Raw genomic sequence first — 26,009 nt, 5'->3', positions numbered from 1 at the left:
TGACCTTAAAGAGAGTGATAGGTTTTCTTTCCATCCTTTCTTCTGACATTCATCACCCAAATGTGACAGTGTTTGTGGAATAACTGTGTCCTAGGAATGGTGAAGCAGCTACATAGACAACTAGAAGACACCTGGGTCCTTGACATCATGGATGCACTATATTGACCCTGGATGATTTATACTAGATTGTACCTTAAAAAATAAAAACAACCTTATCTTATTTAAGCCACTGCTATTTTGGTTTTTCTTATAGCTTCTAAATCTCCATTAAATTAATATGTTCTACAAGTTTCTTGGGGGCAGGAATTTCTTCTTCTTGACCTTTCTATCTTTTGTATTCATCACCTTGCTTAGCAGAATACCTTATACATAAAAAGTACTCAATAAATACTATTGCACTGAACATACTTTCCAAAATCTTCATTGGATAACATCCTTATACAAGTAGACCACTCACCAAAAGGATAAAGTTGTATCATAAAGTAGAAGAATCACAATAAGACTTGTTCACTAAGCCTTGCAGAAATTGCAAGTTTGTGATTAAAAAACAAGAAAGAGAGGATGGAAGAAACATTCTTTTACATGACTGAGCTGTGGGTGATTTGTTAAGCAGCAAGATATAACCAGAACAACCATAATCATGATCCTCCTTCTTATATTCTTATTAAAGAAACTTATAAACACAAATACAAATGAGTAAGATTATTTAAAGCCCTGTACTCTGCAGTTCAAGATCATGAGTTTGTATTAAGTGGTAGATAGAGGGGTTGGGTTCAGTACATTAAGCTCAGGAGATTTTTAGCTATTTTGTATGATTCTACTGTGGCGGATATATGAAACTATGCATCTGTCAAAACCCATAAAACTTCACAAGATCTTAATGCATGCTAATTAAAAAAATTTAGGACATTGGAGGATTTCAGAATGGATTATAGAACGTGATAATGATCTAAGTGTTTTACAAATGTATGAAATACCCTCACTGAAGGGGATGCGGCAAAGGTGCTGACTTAAGTTAACATTAGAAATGAATAGAGTCAGCATCCTTCTAAAGAATGAATGGGTCAACCGGGAAATTAAAGAAGAATTGAAAAAAATCATGGAAACAAATGATAATGAAAATACAACGGTTCAAAATCTGTGGGACACAACGGTTCAAAATCTGTGGGACACAACAAAATTTCCTCCTGAGAGGAAAATATATAGCAGTACAAGCCTTTCTCAAGAAACAAGAAAGGTCTCAGGTACACAACCTAACCCTACACCTAAAGGGGCTGAAGAAAGAAACCCTAAGCCCAGCAGGAGAAGAGAAATCATAAAGATCAGAGCAGAAATCAATGAAATAGAAACTAAAAAACAATAGAACAAATCAACGAAACTAGGAGCTGATTCTTTGAAAGAATTAATAAAATTGATAAACCCCTGGCCTGACTTATCAAAAAGAAAAGAGAAAGGACCCAAATAAATAAAATCATGAATGAAAGAGGAGAGATCACAACTAACACCAAAGAAATACAAACTATTATAAGAACATACTATGAGCAACTCTACGCCAATAAATTTGACAATCTGGAAGAAATGGATGCATTCCTAGAAACATATAAACTACCACGACTGAACCAGGAAGAAATAGAAAGCCTGAACAGACCCATAACCAGTAAGGAGATTGAAACAGTCATTAAAAATCTCCAAACAAACAAAAGGCCAGGGCCAGACGGCTTCCCGGGGGAATTCTACCAAACATTTAAAGAAGAACTAATTCCTATTCTCCTGAAACTGTTCCAAAAAATAGAAATGGAAGGAAAACTTCCAAACTCATTTTATGAGGCCAGCATCACCTTGATCCCCAAACCAGACAAGGATCCCATCAAAAAAAGAGAGCTATAGACCAATATCCTTGATGAACACAGATGCGAAAATACTCAACAAAATACGAGCCAATAGGATTCAACAGTACATTAAAGGATTATTCACCACGACCAAGTGGGATTTATTCCAGGGCTGCAAGGTTGGTTCAACATCTGCAAATCAGTCAATGTGATACAACACATCAATAAAAGAAAGAACAAGAACCATATGATACTCTCAATGGATGCTGAAAAAGCATTTGACAAAGTACAGCATCCCTTCCTGATCAAAACTCTTCAAAGTGTAGGGATAGAGGGCACATACCTCAATATCATCAAAGCCATCTATGAAAAACCCACTGCAAATATCATTCTCAATGGAGAAAAACTGAAAGCTTTTCCGCTAACGTCAGGAACACGGCAGGGATGTCCATTATCACCACTGCTATTCAACATAGTACTAGAGGTCCTAGCCTCAGCAATCAGACAACAAAAGGAAATTAAAGGCATCCAAATCAGCAAAGAAGAAGTCAAATTATCACTCTTCGCAACGATATGCTACTATATGTGGAAAACCCAAAAGACTCCACTCCAAAACTGCTAGAACTTATACAGGAATTCAGTAAAGTGTCAGGATATAAAATCAATGCACAGAAATCAGTTGCATTTCTCTACACCAACAGCAAGACAGAAGAAAGAGAAATTAAGGAGTCAATCCCATTTACAATTGCACCCAAAACCATAAGATACCTAGGAATAAACCTAACCAAAGAGGCACAGAATCTATACTCAGAAAACTATAAAGTACTCATGAAAGAAATTGAGAAGACACAAAGAAATGGAAAAATGTTCCATGCTCCTGGATTGGAAGAATAAATATTGTGAAAATGTCTATGCTACCTAAAGAAATCTACACATTTAATGCAATTCCTATCAAAGTACCACCCATATTTTTCAAAGAAATGGAACAAATAATTCTAAAATTTATATGGAACCAGAAAAGACCTCAAATAGCCAAAGGGATATTGAAAAAGAAAGCCAACGTTGGTGGCATCACAATTCCGGACTTCAAGCTCTATTACAAAGCTGTCATCCTCAAGACATCATGGTACTGGCACAAAAACAGATACATAGATCAATGGAACAGAATAGAGAGCCCGGAAATAGACCCTCAACTCTACAGTCAACTAATCTTCGACAAAGCAGGAAAGAATGTCCAATGGAAAAAAGACAGCCTCTTCGATAAATGGTGCTGGGAAAATTGGACAGCCACATGCAGAAAAATGAAATTGGACCATTTCCTTACACCACACACGAAAATAGACTCAAAATGGATGATGGACCTCAATGTGTGAAAGGAGTCCATCAAAATCCTTGAGAAGAACACAGGCAGCAACCTCTTCGACCTCAGCCGCAGCAACATCTTCCTAGAAACAATGCCAAAGGCAAGGGAAGCAAGGGCAAAAATGAACTATTGGGATTTCATCAAGATCAAAAGCTTTTGCACAGCAAAGGAAACAGTTAACAAAATCAAAAGACAACTGACAGAATGGGAGAAGATATTTGCAGACGACATATCAGATAAAGGACTAGTGTCCAGAATCTATAAAGAAGTTAGCAAACTCAACACCCAAAGAACAAATAATCTAATCAAGAAATGGGCAGAGGACATGAACAGACATTTCTGCAAAGAAGACATCCAGATGGCCAACAGACACATGAAAAAGTGCTCCATATCACTCGGCATCAGGGAAATACAAATCAAAACCACAATGAGATATCACCTCACACCAGTCAGAATGGCTAAAATCAACAAGTCAGGAAATGACAGATGCTGGCGAGGATGCGGAGAAAGGGGAACCCTCCTACACTGTTGGAGGGAATGCAAGCTGGTGCAGCCACTCTGGAAAACAGCATGGAGGTTCCTCAAAATGTTGAAAATAGAACTGCCCTATGACCCAGCAATTGCACTATTGGGTATTTACCCTAAAGATACAAATGTAATGATCCAAAGGGGCACGTGCATCCGAATGTTTATAGCAGCAATGTCCATAATAGCCAAACTATGGAAAGAACCTAGATTTCCATCAACAGATGAGTGGATCAAGAAGATGTGGTATATATACACAATGGAATACTATGCAGCCATCAAAAGAAATGAAATCTTGCCATTTGCGACAACATGGATGGAACTAGAGCGTATCATGCTTAGCGAAATAAGTCAAGCAGAGAAAGACAACAATCATATGATCTCCCTGATATGAGGAAGTGGTGATGCAACATGGGGGCTTAAGTGGGTAGGAGAAGAATCAATGAAACAAGATGGGATTGGGAGGGAGACAAACCATAAGTGACTCTTAATCTCACAAAACAAACTGAGGGTTGCTGGGGGGAGGGGGGTTGGGAGAAGGGGATGGGATTATGGACATTGGGGAGGGTATGTGCTTTGGTGAGTGCTGTGAAGTGTGTAAACCTGGTGATTCACAGACCTGTACCCCTGGGGATAAAAATATATGTTTATAAGAAATAAAAAATTTAAAAAAAAAGAAATGAATAGAGTCTATAAGATTAAGGGCACAAGTATAATATATAAGCACTCTACTTTATTAATAATGTTATATGACACAGTTGTATAGGTTAATAATTCTGAAACTGCCACACATGTATACTGGAACTGAACAATTTTGTACATGGATGGCAGATGGCATACACCGGATTTCCCACTGTTGTAGCAGGAAATCACCAATAAGCAACAAGATATGGCTATAATGATCAACATGGTATCTGGTAATGAATTAGAAGTGGAGACCTTAATATGAACTCAAGCTTAGCTTAATAGAAACACAGTTGTCTACATAGAGAAATATTTATATATATGTATATATACATAGGTTAGCAGGCAGGCATATAATTCCTTGCTCTGTGATCTAAGAGGATCAGAAATATGACACCCCAGTAGTAATGAGCACACCCAACACCAAAATTTTGGTTTCAAATACTTTCTCCAACAAAGGGAACCAGAATTAACTGGAGATATTGCAAATTCTTGGACTGGAGCAAGAACCATAAAAGATAAGCCTAAATAATGTTACTGTGTCAAAAAGTAAGAAAATACTCTAACTCTCTGTTCTCCTGCTCTCTCACTCACTCACATGTTCACTCTATTTCCACCTCCACATATATGGTGGTATGTCAAAGGGTAGCCAACTGAAAGTGTTCCCAATGGTTAATTCTGGAACAACTGAGCAACAAATATAAGTAGTATTGGATTTTAACCCAAAGTATAAAATATCCATGCATCCATACCAATAACACAAACAAATAGGGATAAAAGACAAACATCCCCAAAAGAAGAATTCCAAATAGTCTGGGTAGATACTCAGCCCTTAAAGAGTGAGGCATTAACTCCTTACTCCTTAATTGTTGGCTGTACCTTGTGGCTTTCTTCCAAAAAGCACAGCATAGAAAGGAAGAAAGAAGAGTAACTTTATGGTAGATAAATTTCACAAAAACTATCCTATCCAAATGATTAAGTTTAACATCAACTGTGATAAGATATGTTGATTAAAGTCACCTTTGAGATGATGTGATGAAAATTGCACTGCACCTCTGGTATTCCTCCCCAAAATACGTAACTCCAGTCTAATCATGAGAAAAACATCAGACCAGTCTCAACTGAGTGACATTCTTCAAATTGACTAGTACTCTTTAAAACTGCCAAGGTCATCAAAAATAAGGAAAGTCTGAGAAACTGTAATACCTAAGAAGAATTCTAAGGAGACATGACAATCAAACATAATGTAGTATCCTGGATGGGATCCTGGAACAGAAAATGGAAATCAGGCAAAAACTAAAGAAATCTGAATAAAGTATGAACTTTAATTAATAATAATGTATCGGGGTCCCTAGGTGGCTCGGTGGGTTAAGCCGCTGCCTTCAGCTCAGGTCATGATCTCGGGGTCCTGGGATCGAGTCCCGAGTCCTGCTGAGCAGAGAGCCCGCTTCCCTCTCTCTCTCTGCCTGCCTCTCTGTCTACCTGTGATCTCTCTCTGTCAAATAAATAAATAAAATATTTAAATAATAATAATAATAATAATAATAATGTATCAATATTGGTTAATTAATTATAAAAAGTGTGCCATGCAACAGTAAGATGTTAGTAATATACAAAATTGGATGTAGGATATACAGAAACTGTATTATCTTTGTAATTTTTCAGTAATTCTAACACTATCCTAAAATAAAAGATTTTAAAAATATTACAATCATTCTGGTCTCCTTTCTCACTCTCACATCCAACATCTAATCCATCAGAAAAGTCCTGATCATTCTACCTCCAAAATATAATCACAATCCAACTAACTCTACTTTCACAGATCCTAACCTGACCAAATCACCTTTCTCTTACTCCTGATTATCATAGTATTTTCCTATTAATATCTCTGTTTCTGCCCTTTGTTCCTCTTTGGTGTACTTGAAGCATAGCAAGAATGGTGGTGTCTCTAAAACTACAGGCAGGTAATGTCAATGGACTACTCTAAATCCTCCAGTGGTTCTCTATCTGCCAGAACATGAACCATAGTCATAAAAGTCTACAAAGTCCCATGACATCTGGAGCAGTTTCTTCTAGATCCCATTTCCTATTGCTTTTCTTCTTTTATGACTCTAACATTTCTAGTAAGCTACTGTCTCAAGATCTTGGCACTTCATATTTCCTAGGCTAGAATGTTCTTCCTTAAGAATTAGCATATCTTATTCTCTCACCTTCTTTAAATTTTTACTCAATTACCCTGCTCGTGAGTCCTTTCCTGGTGACCCTACCTAAATTGCAATCCTCTATAACACATTTGCTCTTCCCCTTCCCTAACTATCTCCTTAGCCCTCTTGGCCATCTAACATAATATTTTCACTTATTTATTGAGTTGTTATCTGTTTTGTCTCATTAGACAGTTGGGAATGTAAATTCCATGATAGTAGAGAGTTTGTTTTGTCCACTCATTTATCTTCTGAACTCAGAATAATATCTGTCACCCAAGGAACATTAATAATATTTATTGAAAAAATGAAAGGATATAAATATATATTTGGAAGGAAAGGTATGCTTAAGTTCACATGACTGGCATATTTAACTCTCAAGTCTACCACATCCAAGACAGTTTATAATAAGCAGGATGCCAAAGGGGCACCTGGGTTGCTCAGTCAGTTGGGTGTCCAACCCTTTCCACTCAGGTCATGATGTCAAGGTCATGGGATCAAGCCCCACATGGGGCTCCATGCTCAGCAGGAAGTCTGCTTCTCTCCCTCTGTCTCTCCCTTTGCCTCTGCCCTCTCTCACACTCACTCACTCTTTCTCTAAAATAAATTTAAAAATCTTAAAAAAAAGTATTATGCCAAAAACATGTTTTCCTAGAGATTAATGTTTCATCAGTTTTTGTAGATGGAGATTATTTTCATTTAAAGGAATTCATCTTTAAGAATAGTCAAACTTCAATAATTTGGACAATACTAATTTATGATTTATGATAATTAAGCCTGGGGTATGTACTATGAAAAAGCAATTGTTAATCAAATTAACAATATAGGCCAAATTACAGGAGATGATATTGAACCTCTAAATAACCTAAGTATAATCATTTATTGATTTTTAGCAAATATTTACATAAATGGATGTTTTTTATTACAAGTCAGCCTCATTAATTCTTAAAATGAAGACCCATAGGAGCTCTGCTTAAAATGGTTTGAAAATAACTTGTTTAAATAACTGTGTGTACTTACAGAAAAACAAGACTGTATCTTTTCAAGAATAGCTTATCATTTAGGCTTTTTCATTTCAGGCTAGTCTTAAACTATCATTTTAGGCTAGTCTTAAAACATGTGTCTGGTTTCAGTTTCTCTGTTATATATATTTTCATTTGCTTAGGTTGTAAAATAAACCTACTTGTACTACTTTCATTACTTAAGACCTTGATACCTCTCAAGTTATTGAAAGGTTCTAGAACAGATTAAAAAAAAGCACTTTTTCTTCATGTGCTCTCATTGCCTTTTATGTCATATCTCCTTGGAACAAAGCTTGAAAACAACAATTTTCAGTTTCTAAAATTATGTTTCATTATTTTTAAATTATTTCAGTTGAGTCTCCACTTTTTATTCTGTTGTATGAATCCTATGGATGTGAAAATTTTTTAAAAAGCACAACTTGCTTGAATTTAATGGTATACTTTCTTAGTATCTATAGTATTTTTAACCCATATTATATAACTCAATTTTATTTTAGAAGATAAGCTACTCAATGTGGAACCATGACTTACTACCATAAAGAGTGATGGATTTATCCTGTATGTAGACATCATCCCTCAATTATTATAAGTGGATTTTAATGCTATACTCTTCATGGTTGATAACAACTAAATTTTCCCTTTAACTGACAAGATAGAATCTGGCTGCAGTACACCAGTAATGAAACAGCTGTTGATTATAGCCAATATCCATTCTGATTGTGCTATCTATCCTTACTGGTATATGTCAGTGAAATATTAGTTGTTAAATATTTTTAATATCATGCCTATATAGAACATATTTTTTCTAGGTCCTTGCCAAGGGATTCTTGCTAATTTTTAGTTTTCTTATCAGAAAATCCTTATCAAAAGACTACCTAAGAGAAAAAGTATCTATAAACAACTCCCCCAAATCAGGAGTTTTTGGTATCTAGGGACATAGAAACTTTGAAAATAAGGGGTTTGGACTGTCTCCCAAGAAAACTTCACATAGGCCCATAGACTCAAAACTTAAATTTCAAAAATTTGAAAGCCCTTTGAAGTCCAGATTAAATCCCCTGAATTTATAGGCTAAAATGGACCTTTCAATCAAGCCCCAGAGAGATGCACACTTAGATATCATTATGACTTGTAGAATTTTTTATATAATCAAATATGCCATTCTCTCCCTTCCCCTTCTATCCATCTTTACCATTGTAGTTCAGTTCACTATTGTATCTTGCCTAGACTTCTGAAACAACTTCCTAATTTTTCTTCCTTTTTTTCCCCTTTAACTCTATTACAAATAGCAATCAAAGTGATATTTTATAAGGCCACACCACCATATACGTAATATCCTTTCAATGTTTTCCCCTGCATTCAGAACAAAACTCATTCCTTACAAGGTCAGCCAGACCTTAAATGACCTGACTCTCAAGTTTTTCTAGTTTCACCATTGGGAAGTCTCCCCCTTCCTAGTACACTCCAATGATGCTGGTCTTATTTCAGTTCTTCAAAGGTATCAAGTTTTCTCCTACCTTTACATACAATGGTCTTTCTGTCTGAGGTCTTCTTCCTTACCTTTTAAGCTGGTGAGTTTCTTCTCATAAGCTTAAATATCACTTTCTGAGAGAGATTTTCCTAAAAATCTCTCCAATATAAAATCAGCCCCTCAAAGCACTCTGTAGTTGTCATTTATGTGTAATAGTATTTATTTCTCCATTTCTCCTCAACTAGACAATAATGGTCTAGGTGAGTGAACAATATTTATGTAAAACAGATACTAACACATTTTCTAACATTAAGTGACTTTTCATAAGTTTATAATTATAAAAAGTAGTTAATGAAATAATGATATAATTTAAGAACAAAAAATTTACAATTCATTATTATAAAAATTATAGAGTTAAGATGTTATCTACTGCAAAACTTAGTTTTCTATATATTTTGAGTCCTGGTTAGGAAATCTGATCAGTATGCTTGTCTCGCCATGATCTAAACATATGAAAATGTTAGGTAAAGTGTATTCAAATTATTTTTATTATATGGTCAAGTTGGAAGGAAGGAAGGTGGGTGGGAGGGAGTGATGGAAAGAAGGAATGGAATGGAAAACCCAATGTTCCAGAAACAAGAAATATTCAAAGGAATAATCTGAAGCAAAAGTCAAACAGTTCATTAGGATTAAAGTATGTAGATCTTAGTGGCAGAGGCTGAGAATGTAAAGCTTGCACATGAACACATCAGAGGTCTCAGGAAAATAACAAGTAGAAAGTTGAACTGTAAGCCCAAATATAAAGCCAAGATCCATGAAGGGTAACTCTGCCCATAAACAGGAGCTAGAGAAATTCTGTCTTCTGGTTCTTCAGGCATCACTAAAACTTACTATCTGTTCCCAACATGGTTGAAAACAATTTCTCCAAGCAGCTACAATGATAAGCTATACACAAAAAAGGTTAAAGTCTTTAAGCTCATCTCTGTGGAAAGCCAAAGAAGTAATTTTTTTTTTTTTTTTAATTTCCAGAAGCAGAGAGAATTGAACAAAACACCACCAGACTCATGCTTCTACAGTGCAGGATACAACAAATCCTCCAATAAAATTAACCACTGCTAAAGATAATTTCAAAGTCACAAATATAACTTATATGAATACTAGCAAGAGGAAGAGTTGGAAAGCAATACAAATAGAAAATTCCAATCTCAAGATCTAAATAAAATAAAATAATTTACCTGAAAGTTAATTTTAATTAGTACATATAAGTTTCAAAAAGATGAACAAAAGAAATAAAACTATGAAGCAATTAGTCATAAGAAAACAGCAGAATGACTTGAAAAAGAGCCAAATAAGAATTCCAAAAATTACATATTTAGTTATTTAAATTAAAATAAAAAACTATTGAAGGGCACCTGGGTGGCTGTTAGTTAAACATCTGACTCTTGATTTCAGCTCAGGTCATGATCTCAGGGTTGAGCTCCTACTAGGCTTGAAGCCTCCTTGTCTCTGTGACAAGTAAATTCTCTCTCTTCCTCTGCCCCTCCCCCGTCCCTTACCCTTCCATCCCCCTGCCCACTCTTTCTCTCTTTCCCACCTAAAAAAACAACAAACAAAACAAAAAAACCTAGTGGATGTATTCAATGATTGGGTTAGTGATTAGAACAGGGAGCAAAAAAGACAATAAGGCAAATGGAAGTTCTAATTGAAAAATTTATCAGAATGCCACATAATGAATTAAAGATACAGAAAATATGAAAAATAAGTTAAAAGTCATGGAGGATAAAAATTGAAGTCCAATAGGTATTCTGAAATAAGAAAACAGGGAATTAAGGAGAACCATTATTTAAAGGAATACTACATAAAGATTTTTGCAAAATGAAAAATTTTTAAAAAAGAATATACTCTCAGATTGAAGAAAACTACCACATACTTAGAAGGATTGATGAAAACAAAACAGAAAGAGAATTTGATGGAATTTGAAGACTATGAAGTATCTGAAGACTATCAAGTACAGGTGATATTGTTAAATATCTTAGGAAAAAGACTGCAGGAAAAAGACTGCTTTCAACAGAATTATATAATAGAACACTTTTTTTAGTATCAAAAGAAATCAAAGGCAATGAAATATCTGCAAAATACAGAAGAAAATTAACTGCCAATACTAGAATTATAAATCCAAGTAAAAAAGAAATGTACAGAACAGCCAAAATAAAAATTGTTTTTGACTAATACAGACTGAGAAAATTTACATACTATGAACATATTCTGAAATAAATACTAAAAGACATAGTCAATAGAAAAGAAATTAATTGTAGATGGAAAGAGCAGAATATAAAAATCAATGGTGTGTAAAAAATTAATAAGTAGATTAGTAGATCCGAATAATTATGTAATATGTATAAAAATGGTTATTTGAGAAGAGGCAAGAAACAAGGTGGTATGACAATAATAGCACAAAAAGTAAAAGTGATATTACATAAAGAGATATATAAAACATTATTGAGAGAAAATAAGGCTTAAATAAATTGAGGGATATGTCATGTTCATAAATTTTAAAATTCAATTTTGTAAAGATTTCATTTTCCCAAACTGATCTATAAATTTAATGATATTTGATTCCAATCAAAATCCTAGCATGACTTTTTTTCAACTAGAAAGACAATTCAAAATTTAGGAGAAAACACACAGGGGTAAAAATAAGAAGACAATGTTAAATAATACACAGAACAAACTTGTTTTTGCTTTAAAGCTATAGGAATTACGGCACTGTGGTATTCATGCAAGATAGGCAAAAAGACTAACAGAATAGAAAAGGGAGCCCAGAGGTAGGCCTACATTTATGGAGCACTTGATTTTGTGCCAAAAAGATGGCACTGCATTCAGCATAGTGAAGAAAATGATAACCTTTTCGAAAAAATGGAGCTAGATTAATTGGATACCCATACTCAAAAAATAAACTGACTTATGTTGGACACCATGCATAAAAAAATCACTTCCAGGTAGATTTCAGACCTTAATGTATAAGGTAAGACAATGCAGGCTCTAAAAGATAAAAATGTTAGAGTAGGAAAAGATTTTGTAAGCAGGATAAAATGATGAATTAAATGACATTAAATAAAGAACTTGTTATGAAAAGATACCATTAAGAGAATGAAAAGGCAAGGAACTAACTATGGGAATGTATTTGTAGTATATTAATCTGAAAATGGACTTGTATCTGGAGTATATATAGAATACTTCAACAAACCAATAATTTAAAAAAAAAACAGTGTTTAAAAGAGGCAAAGTACTTTAAAAGAGAGTTCAAAATAAAAACGACAAACAAATGGCTACTAAGTATTTGAAAAGTGTTCAATGTTATTATTCATCAGGGACATCCAAATTAAGAGCAAAATGAAATACAACTATATATCCACCATGGCTAAAACGAAAGAAACTGGCAATACCAAATATTGGCAAGAATATGGTGCAACTGATATTCTCAAACACTTTATGTAAGAGTGTAAATTGGAATAATCACTTTTGAAAAACTGCTTGGCAATGTCTAGTAAGTTGAGCATATGTTTCTCTATGTTATAGTAATTCTACTCCAACAGAAAAATGCACACAAAATGCAACCAAAGACATGTAAAAAAATTTCATAGCACTTCCATAGCACCATTTCTATCACATCATAATAGCTGATATTAGTATAAGCTAAAAACTGGAAACAACCCAAATACCCCTCTATAATAATACATATTTTTATAGTCTATAAAAATACATATTTATACACTGGAATAATTGACAGCAATAAACAATCTACTGTCGCAAACAAAAATATGGATAAACCTCACTAATAATATTGAGTAAAGATGCCAAACAGAAGAGTATTTACATGTTTGACTTATTCTATTTAAATAAAGTTCAAAACCAAAACTTAGTCAAATTAGTCAGTGGTCAAAAAATGTGCTTCCTTTGGTAATTACTGAAAGTACACAAGGGTCTCTGGGATGATATAACTATTCTATTTTTGTGTTTACCAGGTAAAATCTTTGTAAATTTTACTGAGCTAGAACCTTAAGTCTATTTTTCTCTATGTATATTATACATCAATTAAAAGTTTATTTTAAGAAAAAAGGTAGCACTTAAAGTACCAAATAGAAATATATGATAGGAAAAGAAGACTTATAGTTATGTTGATCTAATGTGCTTGTGTTATTCTAAATGAGGACAGAAAGACTAAGATATTTTAAGTATGCATATTAAAATTTAAGGGTAACAATGATAATAAAAGAAAAGGATTAGTGGTGCATGAGTGGCTCAGTCAGGTGACCATCTTCCTTCAGGTTGGGCCATGATCACAGGGTCCTCCCCGTATCAGGCTCCTTCCTTAGTGAGAAGCCTGTTTCTCCCTCTCCTCTGCCACTCTCCCTGCTTGTTCTCTTGCTCTCCCTTTGTCAAAATAAGTAAATAAAATCTTAACAGAAAAAAAGAAAAAAAGGAAAAAAAAAGAAATAGAATGTCAAACTTCTAAGATAGGACTGCAAAAATAGAGAAAAGAGAAATGCCTTACTTGTATACTAGAAGAAGGAACAAAGGTCACACTACAACCATCTGTAAATGAGCATAAGGTGATAATCTGGGAAAGGTAGAGGTACTCAAATCTATAATCTCAATGAAATGATGAAGTTAGAAAAATAATACCAAAGGCAAAAGTAAGTAGCAGGAAAAGTTTTCATTCTCCTCTTAGGCTTTGAATTCTGGGGCACTAAGGGAGCAAGAAGTTACTCTTGATAATTTTGGCAACAGATTCATCCTTAATGGTAATTAATTTAAAAAGCGTCAGGCTGGAGTGCTCCAGGGCACCTGGCTAAAGCAAATTCAAATCCTTTTCTATAGGAATGATCTCAAGCTTGGTCACTGAATCAGACCTAACTGAATATATACTTACATTACAAAATTACAAAATGCACAAAGAAACAGGCACCATAAGGGGAAAAAAAGCAGGAAAAAACACATTATAGAATCTCAACGAATTCAGATTTTTTTTTTGCAGATTTTTAAACAGATATTATATTATCAGAATTATTCTGATTGATATTTTAGAATTATTCTTATAATTATGGAATTATCAGAAACAAAATTTTAAGATATGTTTAAAAGTACTTAAAGTAAAAGATGAATTTGAAAACATGAGTCAGGAACATTTTTCTTAATGTCTGGCAGATTTGGAAAAAGAACAAGTGGAATTTATAGAAAAAATTATAACTTGATATTAAACATTCCACAGACAATTTAAGCAAGCATAAGAAAAACAAATGAAAAGAGAATTAGTAAATGAAATCATGGGAAACAGGGAACTAGAAATGGAAGGAATACAAGAGAAATTTTTAAAAAAAATGAATATAGTAAGAAGGCCAATACATATTTAATCAGAGTTTCAGAAGAGAAGATAGAATTGAAAACTGACACTCTGTCAGGATTTTATGCTGCTTAACTAAGCATGGTAGTGTTGAGAAGTGCTATAACCAAGAGAATGCCTGTCAGAATATCTCTGCAAGCCTTACATAGTTCCATGAAAGCTGACAGAAGACACAAGATTTCTGGATCACAGGAAAGGACTTGATTACAGCAAAAATAATAAAAGGATTATCAATCTAGTTGGTATTGTGCTTCACTGAGCCCCAAACCACAAAGCCACAAGGAGGGAGGTAGGCAATTTATATGTACGTGAGGATGTGCTATAGGAGATGAAACCTGAATCCAGTTTTTATAGCAAAAAGTAAGCAAGGCTTCTTTGTACAGAGGGATATATGGTATAAGACAAATGGCTTACTTTTCAAGATTGTCTTCAGGAGAAAAACTAAAGAAGTGGCTCAGTAGAGACCTTGCAATTTAAGCACTTTTGGCCTAACCAGGCTCAGCAAGACAGGAAGATACACAAGAGGCCCAGAGCAGAAAAACTCTCAACATCCCATTCCAACACAAAAATAATTTACCAGGAAAAAAAAAAAAAAAAAGACACCATTTCACTAATGCAACAATCCCAATGAATCCAGGAATTCCTGCTTTCATTTCATTTTGACTTCTGCAAATTTCTAAGTTTCTTTGTCAGGTCATCAATTCTTTTTTTATTTGTTTAAATTCAATTAGCTAACATACAGAACGTCATTAGTTTCAGACGTAGAGTTCAGTAATTCATCAGTTACCTATAATACCCAGTGCTCATCACATCATGTGCCCTCCTTAGTTCCCGTCACCCAGTAACCCCATCCCCCCACCCACCTGTCCACTCCAGCAACCCTCACTTTGTTTCCTATAGTTAAGAGTCTCTTATGGTTTTCTCCCGCTATGATTTCTTCCCATTCAGTTTTCACTTTAAAGTATTCTTTGCTTAATCACCTTAAAAAAATTTTTTTTCCTTTAAGACTAGTTTTAGATTTACAGAAAGATTGCTTATGATCTAGCTAGAGGAGAATGGTAATAAAGATAATTTTAAATTAGAACAAGTGATGGACAGAAAATAAACAGAAAGATATGAGAGTATGACTCTGGACTAGAAGGAGGCACTTACGCAGGGCAGTCTGGAAATAACTCCCTGAGAAGGAAATATTAAAGAAATATCCTTAAAGGATTTTAAAAAAATAGCCAATATAAAAAAAGAAAGACAAAAATTAAAAAAAAAAAAAGGGCAGAAGAAATTTTTAGGCAGGGCTACAACAATAAAACCCCAAAGTTGGAAAGACCTTGCACGTTTGAGAAACAGAAATGAAGCAAAAATGACCTTGGTGTATTTGAGGATTCAAAAGAAGGTTAGTCAACAATATTGAAGTAGAGTGAGCAAGGAAGAGCAATTCACATGATAGGGACAGGTAGACAGGCACAGGTAGAGATGGTATAGGGCCTCGGAAGCCATGGTAACATTTGATTCTATTCCAAGTACAATGAAAAGCATTTTGAGCAGAGACATTAAATGATGACCTATACCTTCTAAATGAACTTTGTATGGGGAACAGACTAAAAGCAAGAATAAAAGCAAAGAGACCAGCTACAAGGCTACTGAAGGAGTCCAGGCAAAAAGTGATGGTAGCTTTTATGAGAGTGGTAGTAATGAAATAAAGTGACATATTTATTATATTTTGAAGATAAGATTAAAGGAATTCACTGGAAGGAAAAGAGTTAAGTCAAGGACGACAGATTTTTGGCTAGATGGTGGTTGAAATGAGAAGACAAAGAAGCAGGTTTGCATATGATGGGAGATGAGCAGTTCTGTTTTTGACATGTTAGGTTTGAGATGTTTAAAAGAAATCCAAAATCCATGGACTTTTTTGGATTTTTTTGATATTTTGAAATATCAAAGAAGTTAATGAATAAATGATCTTGAAGCTCTAAAGAAAGACCTGGGTTGAAAAGATACTTTGGAAGCCTTTGGCTCATAGATGATATTTAAAGTAATGTTGATTAACATGATCACTTAGGGAGGAGACGTTGATCAAGAAGAGGAATTAATAGGCTTCCTTTCCAGCATCTGGAGGTCTCCTAAGAAGAAGTGCCAACCAAGAACATGGTGAAAGGGATGTACTCACAACTAAGAAAAGAATGAAAAGAGGTCTGCTATATCTAATGGTACAACAAAGTTTCTACTGTATTCAAACACCTGGAATTCACTGAGGCTCCAGACAAAGACAGTTTTGTGGAAGTAGTGGGGTCAGAAGCTGCAGTGCAATAAACTGAAAAGTAGCCACAAGCAGGCAATCATACCACCTGTTGTCTCTTTACATCTTTTTTTGACTTTATGTGAATACTTACATTTGATAGTCTGTTTGAAAAATTTCTAACTTGGTGCCAATACCACCAGAGTGAATATTAAACTAGAAATCTATGACAAATTTCTTAATTTCAAAATGATTCTCTAAGAATTCTATTATTTCCTTTGGTGAAGTTTATAATTACAAAATAAAAGGGAATTTCATGAAGTTCACTTAAATTTTATTCTATTTTGAAGAGATACTATATTCTAATTAGAAGGGTTGCTTCTTCCTGCAAAGGGAAAACAAAAACCAAACTACGCAGTAAATTATTCTGAAATCTAGCCAATTTGAAATTCATAGTCACTTCATTCATATGAGATTAAAGCAAATATTTTGATAAGTTAAAAAAAGGTCATTTCTACTTTTAGTAAAGAAGTCAATAAACTAATACTGATATTAATTAAGAGCAGAAAGGAAAATGAATTGTTTAATCAATGCCATGTTATTTAATGTGAACATATTCCAAAGTGTTTGAGATCATGCAAATCAAACACTGGAAAAAAATATTCTTATCTAGCAAAATAAGAATATTGTGCATTGCTTTACCAGGACTTACCAATGACTAAGAAGTTTGATGGTGTTTCTTAGTCTTGCCAATGGGACAATAATGGGATGAGTAGAGACAGTGGTTCTCTTCTCTGAATCTCTTGCAGAGAATGGAATGGAATCCTCCTCACTCTGCCACTTTATCTTATTTAAATGTAAGCCCCTTAATGTTTCTGAGCTTCAGTTTCTTCAGTTAAAAACAAGGATTGATTGATTTATATAATATCTACATCATAATACCTATATCAGGGGTGCCTGTGTGGCTCAGTAGGTTAAGCATCTACCTTCCGCCCAGGTCATGATCGCAGTGTCCTGTAGGGGAGCTACAGGTCATGCTCTCCGCTCAGCAGGGAGCCTGCTTCTCCCTCTCCCTCTGCCTGCCACTTCTCCGGCTTGTGCTCTCTCAATTCGTGTCAAATAAATAAATAAAATCTTTAAAAAATAATAATAATACCTATATCACTGGGTCACTATGAGAATACAAGTTCCTAACTCAAAGTTAATAGCCAGACATCATATTCCTTCTCATTTTATCCTACATCAGAGTCTTTGCAGATGCTGTTTCTTCTGCCTGAAATACTATTCCTTTCCTTACTCCCCAATTTTGCCTAGCTAACTCGTGTATCCTTCTTATGCCAACCTTGACTGTCCCTCTCACACTGCATGAGGTCCCTCAATTACACAATCTCCTAGCACCCTGTGTTTTTTCTTCATAGCATTTATCACAATTAAATCATTTGGGGTATTATTTGTTTATTATCTACCTCATCACTAATTTGCCCACAGTGCCTAAGACATTATTGGACACCTAGAAGACATTTAATAAATACTGTTGAGAAAATGAGTGAGTTGGAATTTCATTAGAGAAAGGGATGAAGGGGATAATTCAAAGATGACTCCAAGATTTCTGGACTGAATAAACTCGTCATTAAAAAAAAAATAAGGCAGTAGATAAGGGAGAAAAGATCATGAGTTTTTGTCTTAAACATGTTGGATGAAAGTGTCTAAGGGCACCCCAGTGAAGATATTCAGGAGACAGCTGGAACTATGATAAAAGATGAGAACTGAAGATATACATTTAAAAGTCCTTATTCATTCCTTACGTGGTAGATTAGTCTTAAAGATAGGGAGGCTAAAAACAATATTTTGGAGAAAACAATGAAGTACCCATGAAGGGCCATGTGATGGCTAACTTCGTGGGTAAATTTAGTTAGGCCATGGTACCAAATTGGTTGATCAAACATTACTCTAGATGTTCCTCTGAAGGTATATTTTAGATAAGATTAACATTTAAATCAGACTGCCCTCCATAATGTGGGTGGGCCTCATCCCATAAACTGAAGGCCTTCCTAGAAAAAATTGACCTAGCCAGGAGGAATTCTGCCAACAGTCTGCCTTCTGACTGAAATTACAACTCTCCCATTCTCCAGCCTCCTGTCCTGCCCCACAGAACTTGGATTTACCAGCCTTCACAGTTTCATGAGTTCCTAAAACAACAACAACAACAACAAACTATATATCTATGTCAATATACCGTATCTATAGTTCTATAGATCAATAGTTCTGTTTCTCTGGAGAACCCTAACTAATACAAGATGATCAAAAATAAAAGAGTAAAAGGGATAATTGATTCACCAGCATTCTAAATCAAAAAAGAGGCAGAAAGTAAAATTTAAAATATTGATAATCAATCCTCTGTGACCTTCTTGAAATAAATTATGATTTTCTATGCACATTTATCTATACTTAAAGTGCTTTTACTATTATTGCTTTCATGTCACTTAACATGCACTGGCTTCATCTGTCAAAACTGCAAGACATTATAAAAAGCATGAGCAATAGTATAACAGGAAATAGGACTGTGATTGTTCAGGACTCACAGTTCTTTAAAATGCAGAATTGCATTTGAAACTCTAATTTCTACCTTCAGGAGAGATATCTGTGGTTCAAAATTTTGAACTGTTGACAGTGTATTTCTGTGACATTAGTATGTAGTTGGTTTTGTGACAAGTCTTTCATGAGAACAGGAAAAAAAAATAAAGGGTTAGTTTAAGTGTTAGTTTAACAGATGAAATATTTACTCATAACTCTGCAAGCCTCAGGTGAAAACAAGCAAGAATCCTGATGACCAAAATAGAAAGTACTTTGTAACAGAATTTGTAATATGAAGACAAACTGGACAGGCAAGCCAGTGATGGAGATAATCTCAGTCCCATTCAGCCACATGCAAACAGGAAATGCTGAGTCCAAAGGTCCTTGTGCCTGCTGTCCTAGATTTCAACATGAAGAATGAGCAGTGTGAATGTGGTAGAACACTGTAAGAATGGATTGAACATAAATGATCATCTAACTCCAATTCCTCTATGTTCCTACAAAGAAACTAGCATCCCAGGGAGGTTAAGTGACTAACCAAAGATCAAAGAGGCCATAATCTTTGGGGGTGGGGGGAAGTGATATTAGCAGATCTTTAACAAAGCAGCTTTTTACTGCAAAAACTAAATTCAGGTAAATCCCACAAAGCTGGTAGAACTTATTAAACATAGAGTATTAGATCTACAGTCTCAATGCTTTAACTCCAGTATAATGAATGACTCTAGCCCAATCATAAATGAATGAATATCATTTTCCTCTTTACAAAGATTTGCAATACTTTATTTAGTATCACAACATCCTGATTAATGATTCTCTAAAGTAACACAGTTCCTAAGAGCTGTCAGGACCCAGGTTTTTCAACCCTTTCAGAATCCTTTTTGACATACTCATATTTAGAAGTAAGGTCATATAATTACCCATTTGAGAGGATACAACCTCAGGCTGAAGCAATGTGGACAACAGGTTCACTTTCCTTAGTGATTTGATCAGAAGAAAAGGTTAAAAAAAAAACACCTTCAGCCAGTTTTATTATTTGGGTTTGGAGTCTTCAAGACCATCACACTATTAAGTACCAAAACTCAACCCTTTGCATTTCTGACTTAGAACCAAAGACTGGCATTTTTAAAAAAGAGCAATAGGTAAAGGCAGAAGTATGTGTAATTGAAGCACATGTTTATTACAGCATTCAAAATCTCATTCCAGGTTATTAGGGAATATAAATTCATTATTTTAATTTCTTTTATTTTAGTTCTTCCCTTGGTTCCTAATAAAGCAATAAATCCTTTGGGACCAGGCATACCCACAGATTTTGACACATTGCCTTCAGATTCACATGGCATTCTGATATATCTGTCAGTATGTGCAGTGATGACAGATGTGAAAAAGAGATCATCGTGGCTCTCACTCCCTATATTTTATTGTTTGTCACAGCCACCTTCTATTTCTGGAAAATATTCCCAGCTGCCTGCAGCAGAGCAAGGAGCCAGAGTTGGAAAATATGTTGTTTTTCTCACAGTTTACAACCTAACTTGCCTACCACTAATTATGCAATACAGATAGGAAGAACTAATACTAGAAAACATGTCTTGAACACTGGTTTCATTATAATAACCTTATTTCTGATTTTTCTTATTTCAGAGTTCTGGAAGACTCATTAAAAATGTTTTCTCTGCAGTGTTTTATAACCTTTCGACATTTTCTTCTTATACCAGTCATGGCAATCTTTTAAAGTCTATAAATAGGAAGGTTGAGAGGGAAGAAATGGACATATTAACCCTCTGTACATTTGGAGCCTGACAATGAAATCTAAGATGGGAAGGTTATATCAATATGTTGGTTTTGTTTTCTTTTGATAGGATATTTATTGTAAGATATCTAAAACATTCTGTGTGCATCCTATTATCCATCTTAATCATCAGTGAAATATGTACACATTTCATATATAATCTATTTTCAATATATAATCACAATTCAGTATGGAATTGTGTTCTTTTGCATAAATTTCTATGGACAATTCTGGCTGTTTTCAAAGTAGCAAAGAATTTTCTTAGTGGCTGGTGTGATATGCAGTTATTTTATACTTTTCCAGGGATAGAGAAGAAGGAACTAAAAGTCACATAATCCTTTGATCATTTCTGTACAATTCTAGTTTAAACCTCTTTCATTAGTTATCATTGTTACTTTATATGTCCATGTTTCAGTTACTTTACCTTGTATAAAATGGCAAAGAGCATTATAATAATTTGCTTTATATATTATTTAAATTTATTTGTAAACTTTAAAAATTCCATAAAATAGAGACTACTTTATAAATAATCTATAAATTTAATATTAATCAATAGTTAAAATTCCCAAATACTCATTTTTTTTTCCATTGAGGCATTTTATTTGCACGTATGTATTACATCCCTAGAAAAAGAATCCCAGGATTTTCCCTCCTGTGTGTTTTCGTCTTGCTTCTTCATGGTCCATGATGCCAGCTGAAGTTGTCAGTACAATGAAACCAAACTGGCGGGACGGGAGCAAGTTATTCTGCCATTTTTCTAGATCTTTCAGTTGTACATCAAATCTGGGGCTGATCACTCCACACCTGTTCAACCTGCCTGTGAAGTTCACAACAATCTTCCCCGCTCTGTGATCATCAATAATTTCAAATTCGCCAATGTAACCGTGCTTCATCATCACAGTGAGAAACCGGACGATGACTTTGGAGCACGGCCTAATAAGAACCTGGCGTTTGCCTCTCTTTTCAGCATTGTTGATGCTCTTGAGAGCATCTGCCAGGACATTCATGCACACCATTATGGCGGCAAAAAAAAAAAAAAAAAAGAAAAAAAAAAAGCCCAAATACTCATCTTTTACCAAAACTATTCTCAACTTTGAAAATGTGCCAATTAAAATTTTCTTCCTTTTACTATGCCTTGTTCACCATTTCTTACAGGTTATATCTGATCAGACAAATGCATAGAGAAGAAATGACAAAGCAAAACATCTCATACACTAATCACTGTTAAATTAAAAAGTGACTATCATTCAGATATTAATTGAAAATTCACATTTATTATGAGAGTAAATTATGAGTATCAGATGGTATTCAAATATTTTTACTCATGTATGAACAGTACATTTTTGTATATCTTATAGTCTTTCTTTAAAAATGTATTATTATATGATAGAAGATATCCATAATCATGTTTTACACAGAGTTTAACATTTAAGATTAACTAAAAGTCACACATCAAAAAATGGTGGAAGACAACAACAAGACAGAAGAAAGAGAAATTAAGGAGTCAGTCCCATTTACAACTGTACCCAAAACCATAAGATACCTAGGAATAAACCTAACCAAAGAGGCAAAGAATCTATACTCAGAAAACTATAAAGTACTCATGAAAGAAATTGAGGAAGACACAAAGAAATAGAAAAATGTTCCATGCTCATGGATTGGAAGAATAAATATTGTAAAAATGTCTTCACTACCTAAAGCAATCCACACATTTAATGAAATCCCTATCAAAATCCCATTCATTTTTTTCAAAGAAATGGAACAAATAATCTTAAAATTTATATAGAACCAGAAAAGACCTCGAATAGCCAAAGGAATATTGAAAAAGAAAGCCAAAGTTGGTGGCATCACAATTCTGGACTTCAAGCTCTATTACAAAGCTGTCATCATCAAGACAGTATGGTACTGGCACAAAAACAGACACATAGATCAGTGGAACAGAATAGAGAGCCCAGAAATAGACCCCCAACTCAATGGTCAACTAATCATAGACAAAGCAGGAAATAATGTTCAATGAAAAAAAAAAAAAGCCTCTTCAACAAATGGTGTTGGGAAAATTGGACAGCCATATGCAGAAAAAATGAAATTGGACCATTTCCTTATATCACACATGAAAATAGACTCAAAATGGATGAAGGACCTCAATGTGAGAAAGGAATCCATCAAAATCCTTGAGGAGAACACAGGCAGCAACCTCTTCGACCTCAGCTGCAGCAACTTCTTCCTAGGAACATTGCCAAAGGCAAGGGAATCAAGGGAAAAAATGAAGTACTGGGACTTCATCAAGATCAAAAGCTTTTTCACTGCAAAGGAAAGAGTTAACAAAACCAAAAGACAACTGACAGAATGGGAGAAGATATTTGCAAATGACATATCAGATTAAGGACTAGTGTCCAAAATCTATAAAGAAACAGCAAACTCAACACCCAAAGAACAAATAATCCAATCAAGAAATGGGCAGAAGACATGAACAAACATTTCTGCAAAGACGACATCCAGATGGCCAACAGACACATGAAAAAGTGCTCCATATCACTCGGCATCAGGGAAATACAAATCAAAACCACAATGAGATATCACCTCACACCAGTCAGAATGGCTAAAATTAACAAGTCAGGAAATGACAGATGTTGGCGAGGATGCAGAGAAAGGAGAACCCTCCTACACTATTGGTGGGAATGCAAGTTGGAAAACAGCATGGAGCTTCCTCAAAAAGCTGAAAATAGAGCTACCTTATGACCCAGCAATTGCACTACTGGGTATTTAACCTAAAGATACAAACATAGTGATCCAAAGGGGCACGTGCACCTGAATGTTTATAGCAGCAATGTCCACAATAGCCAAACTATGGAAAGAATCTATATGTCCATCAACAGATGAATGGATAAAGAAGAAGTAGTTTATATACACAATGGAATACTATGCAACCATCAAAAGAAATGAAATCTTGCCATTTGTGAGGACGTGGATGGAACTAGAGGGTATTATTCTGAGCGAAGTAAGCCAGTTGGAGAAAGACAATTATCATATGATCTCCCTGATATGAGGAAGTGGAGATGCAATGTAGGGGGTTTTGGGGTTAGGAAAAAAATAAAAGAAACAAGATGGGATCAGGAAGGAGACAACCCATAAGAGATTCTAAATGTCACAAAACAAACTGAGGGTGGCCAGGGGGAGGGGGATAGGAAGAGGGCGGTGGGGTTATGGACATTGCGGAGGGTAAGTGCTATGGTGAGTGCTGTGAAGTGTGTAAACCTCGTGATTTACAGACCTGTACCCCTGGGGCTAATAATACATTATATGTCTATAAAATTTTTTTAATTTTAAAAATAAATAAATAAAAGCATGTTACCAGTTTAAAAAAAAAATGGTGGAAGAGATGGAATAGTGAGGTTTACTGAGTTTACTAATTAAACCTTCTGAACTGCTGCCTTGGCTGATGTAGCAGGCATAACCCATAATAGCAAAGCTATACCAAACATCACTGTTGTGGTGAAAATAAAAGATACTGCAATTAAACTGAAGGCTTATGGTCATTCAAATGCTTTAGTACCAAAAATAACTGATAATTAATTGTATGGAAGACTCCTATCTAAAATTAAGATGTGACAGGGGCTCCTGAGTGGCTCAGTTGGTTAAGCAGCTGCCTTCGGCTCAGGTCATGATGCCGGGTCCTGGGATCAAGCCCTGAATCAAGCTCCCTGCTCAGCAGAGAGCCTGCTTCTCCCTTTCCCTCTGCCTGCCTCTCTGCCTACTTGTGCTATCTCTCTGTCAAATAAATAAGTAAAATCTTTAAAAATAAATAAATAAATAATAAAATAAATTTAAGATGCAACAAAAATGTGGCTTCTTGTGCATTTAAAATAAATTCTTCAATGTCAAACTGAGGGCAACAAAGAAACTGTTTACCAATTTGGACTCTAAAAAAAGGTATCACTTAATATTCTATAACAGGTTTTAGTCCTCCAGACCAACTTTTTAATATGTGGTAATCATTTCCAGTGCAGCATCTAAACATTTTCTTGTTAAATAGACTTGTTACTCTTCTCAGATTTATAAAATGGGGATTAACACAAAGCATTATGAAAAGCATAATTTAACCTCGGAATATCTCTTAAAGAAATATGTTTCCACTTACATGACGGCTGAGACACCACATCGATTTCATTTATTCTTATATTTCTAAAAGATCCTTGAACCTGAGTGGGTATTCACTTTTCTTATAATTCTGTAACAATTCAAGTAACTACCTGACATGGCTTCTTTCAGTATTTTATGTAAGAAAGAGTATATTTGATTACTAAGACTGCCCAAACAAAATGCCACACAAACTGGGTGACTTAAATAACAGAGATTTATTTCTGACAGTTGTGGAAACTAGAAGCCCAAAATCAAGGTGCTGGCAGATTTGATTTCTTCTGAGGGGCCTCTCTCCTCGTCTGGCAGATGGCTGCCTTCTTGCTGCACTCACACATTATCTTTTTTCTATGCACAAATGTTCCTGGTATCTTTTTATATGTCCTAATCTTTAACAAGGACACCAGTCAGGTTGAATTAGAACCTACCCTTCCATCTCCTTTTAACTTAATTATCTCTTTAAAGGTGTTCTCTCCAAATAAAGTTGCATTCTGAGATACTGGGGGTTAGGACTTTAACTTATAAATTTTGAGCAAACACAGTTCAGCCCTAAGTACAGTCATAAAACTTGTATTGCTTTTCAAAATAACGCATGAACTATTTTTCACATAAATACTGTGTATGTAAAGGCATTCTGCAATTTTTAAAGTATAATCACTGCATTAGAGTCAACAGCAAAACACACAAGCACAATTTTCATCAAGTTTTTAAGTCTAGTGAAAGCTGTTTCTGTTTATGTTTTGCTTATTTGTTTTTGCTAAATCCAGTTAGAGAATTATTGAC

The 26,009-nt window shown here is 34.7% G+C and overlaps 1 protein-coding gene across 1 annotated transcript; it reads right to left on the bottom strand.

Moving 5' to 3' along the window:
- Nucleotides 1-21,665: 21,665 nt before the first annotated feature.
- LOC101681854 (40S ribosomal protein S15a-like) lies at nucleotides 21,666-22,117 on the bottom strand. The gene has a single exon (XM_045062892.1). It carries the CDS (start codon nucleotides 22,103-22,105, stop codon nucleotides 21,713-21,715), a length of 393 nt encoding a protein of 130 aa, XP_044918827.1. The 5' UTR covers nucleotides 22,106-22,117; the 3' UTR covers nucleotides 21,666-21,712.
- Nucleotides 22,118-26,009: the final 3,892 nt, after the last annotated feature.

The sequence above is a fragment of the Mustela putorius genome, unplaced genomic scaffold, assembly GCF_011764305.1.
Source record: "Mustela putorius furo isolate JIRA1106 unplaced genomic scaffold, ASM1176430v1.1 tig00003845_pilon_pilon_pilon, whole genome shotgun sequence".
NCBI classification, from domain to species: Eukaryota; Metazoa; Chordata; class Mammalia; order Carnivora; family Mustelidae; genus Mustela; species Mustela putorius.
This window is presented reverse-complemented; position numbering and strand designations above follow the sequence as displayed.

Excerpts from the sequence above, each read along its gene's own strand:
- LOC101681854 (XM_045062892.1), bottom strand. The coding sequence starts at position 22,105 with ATGGTGTGCATGAATGTCCTGGCAGATGCTCTCAAGAGCATCAACAAT.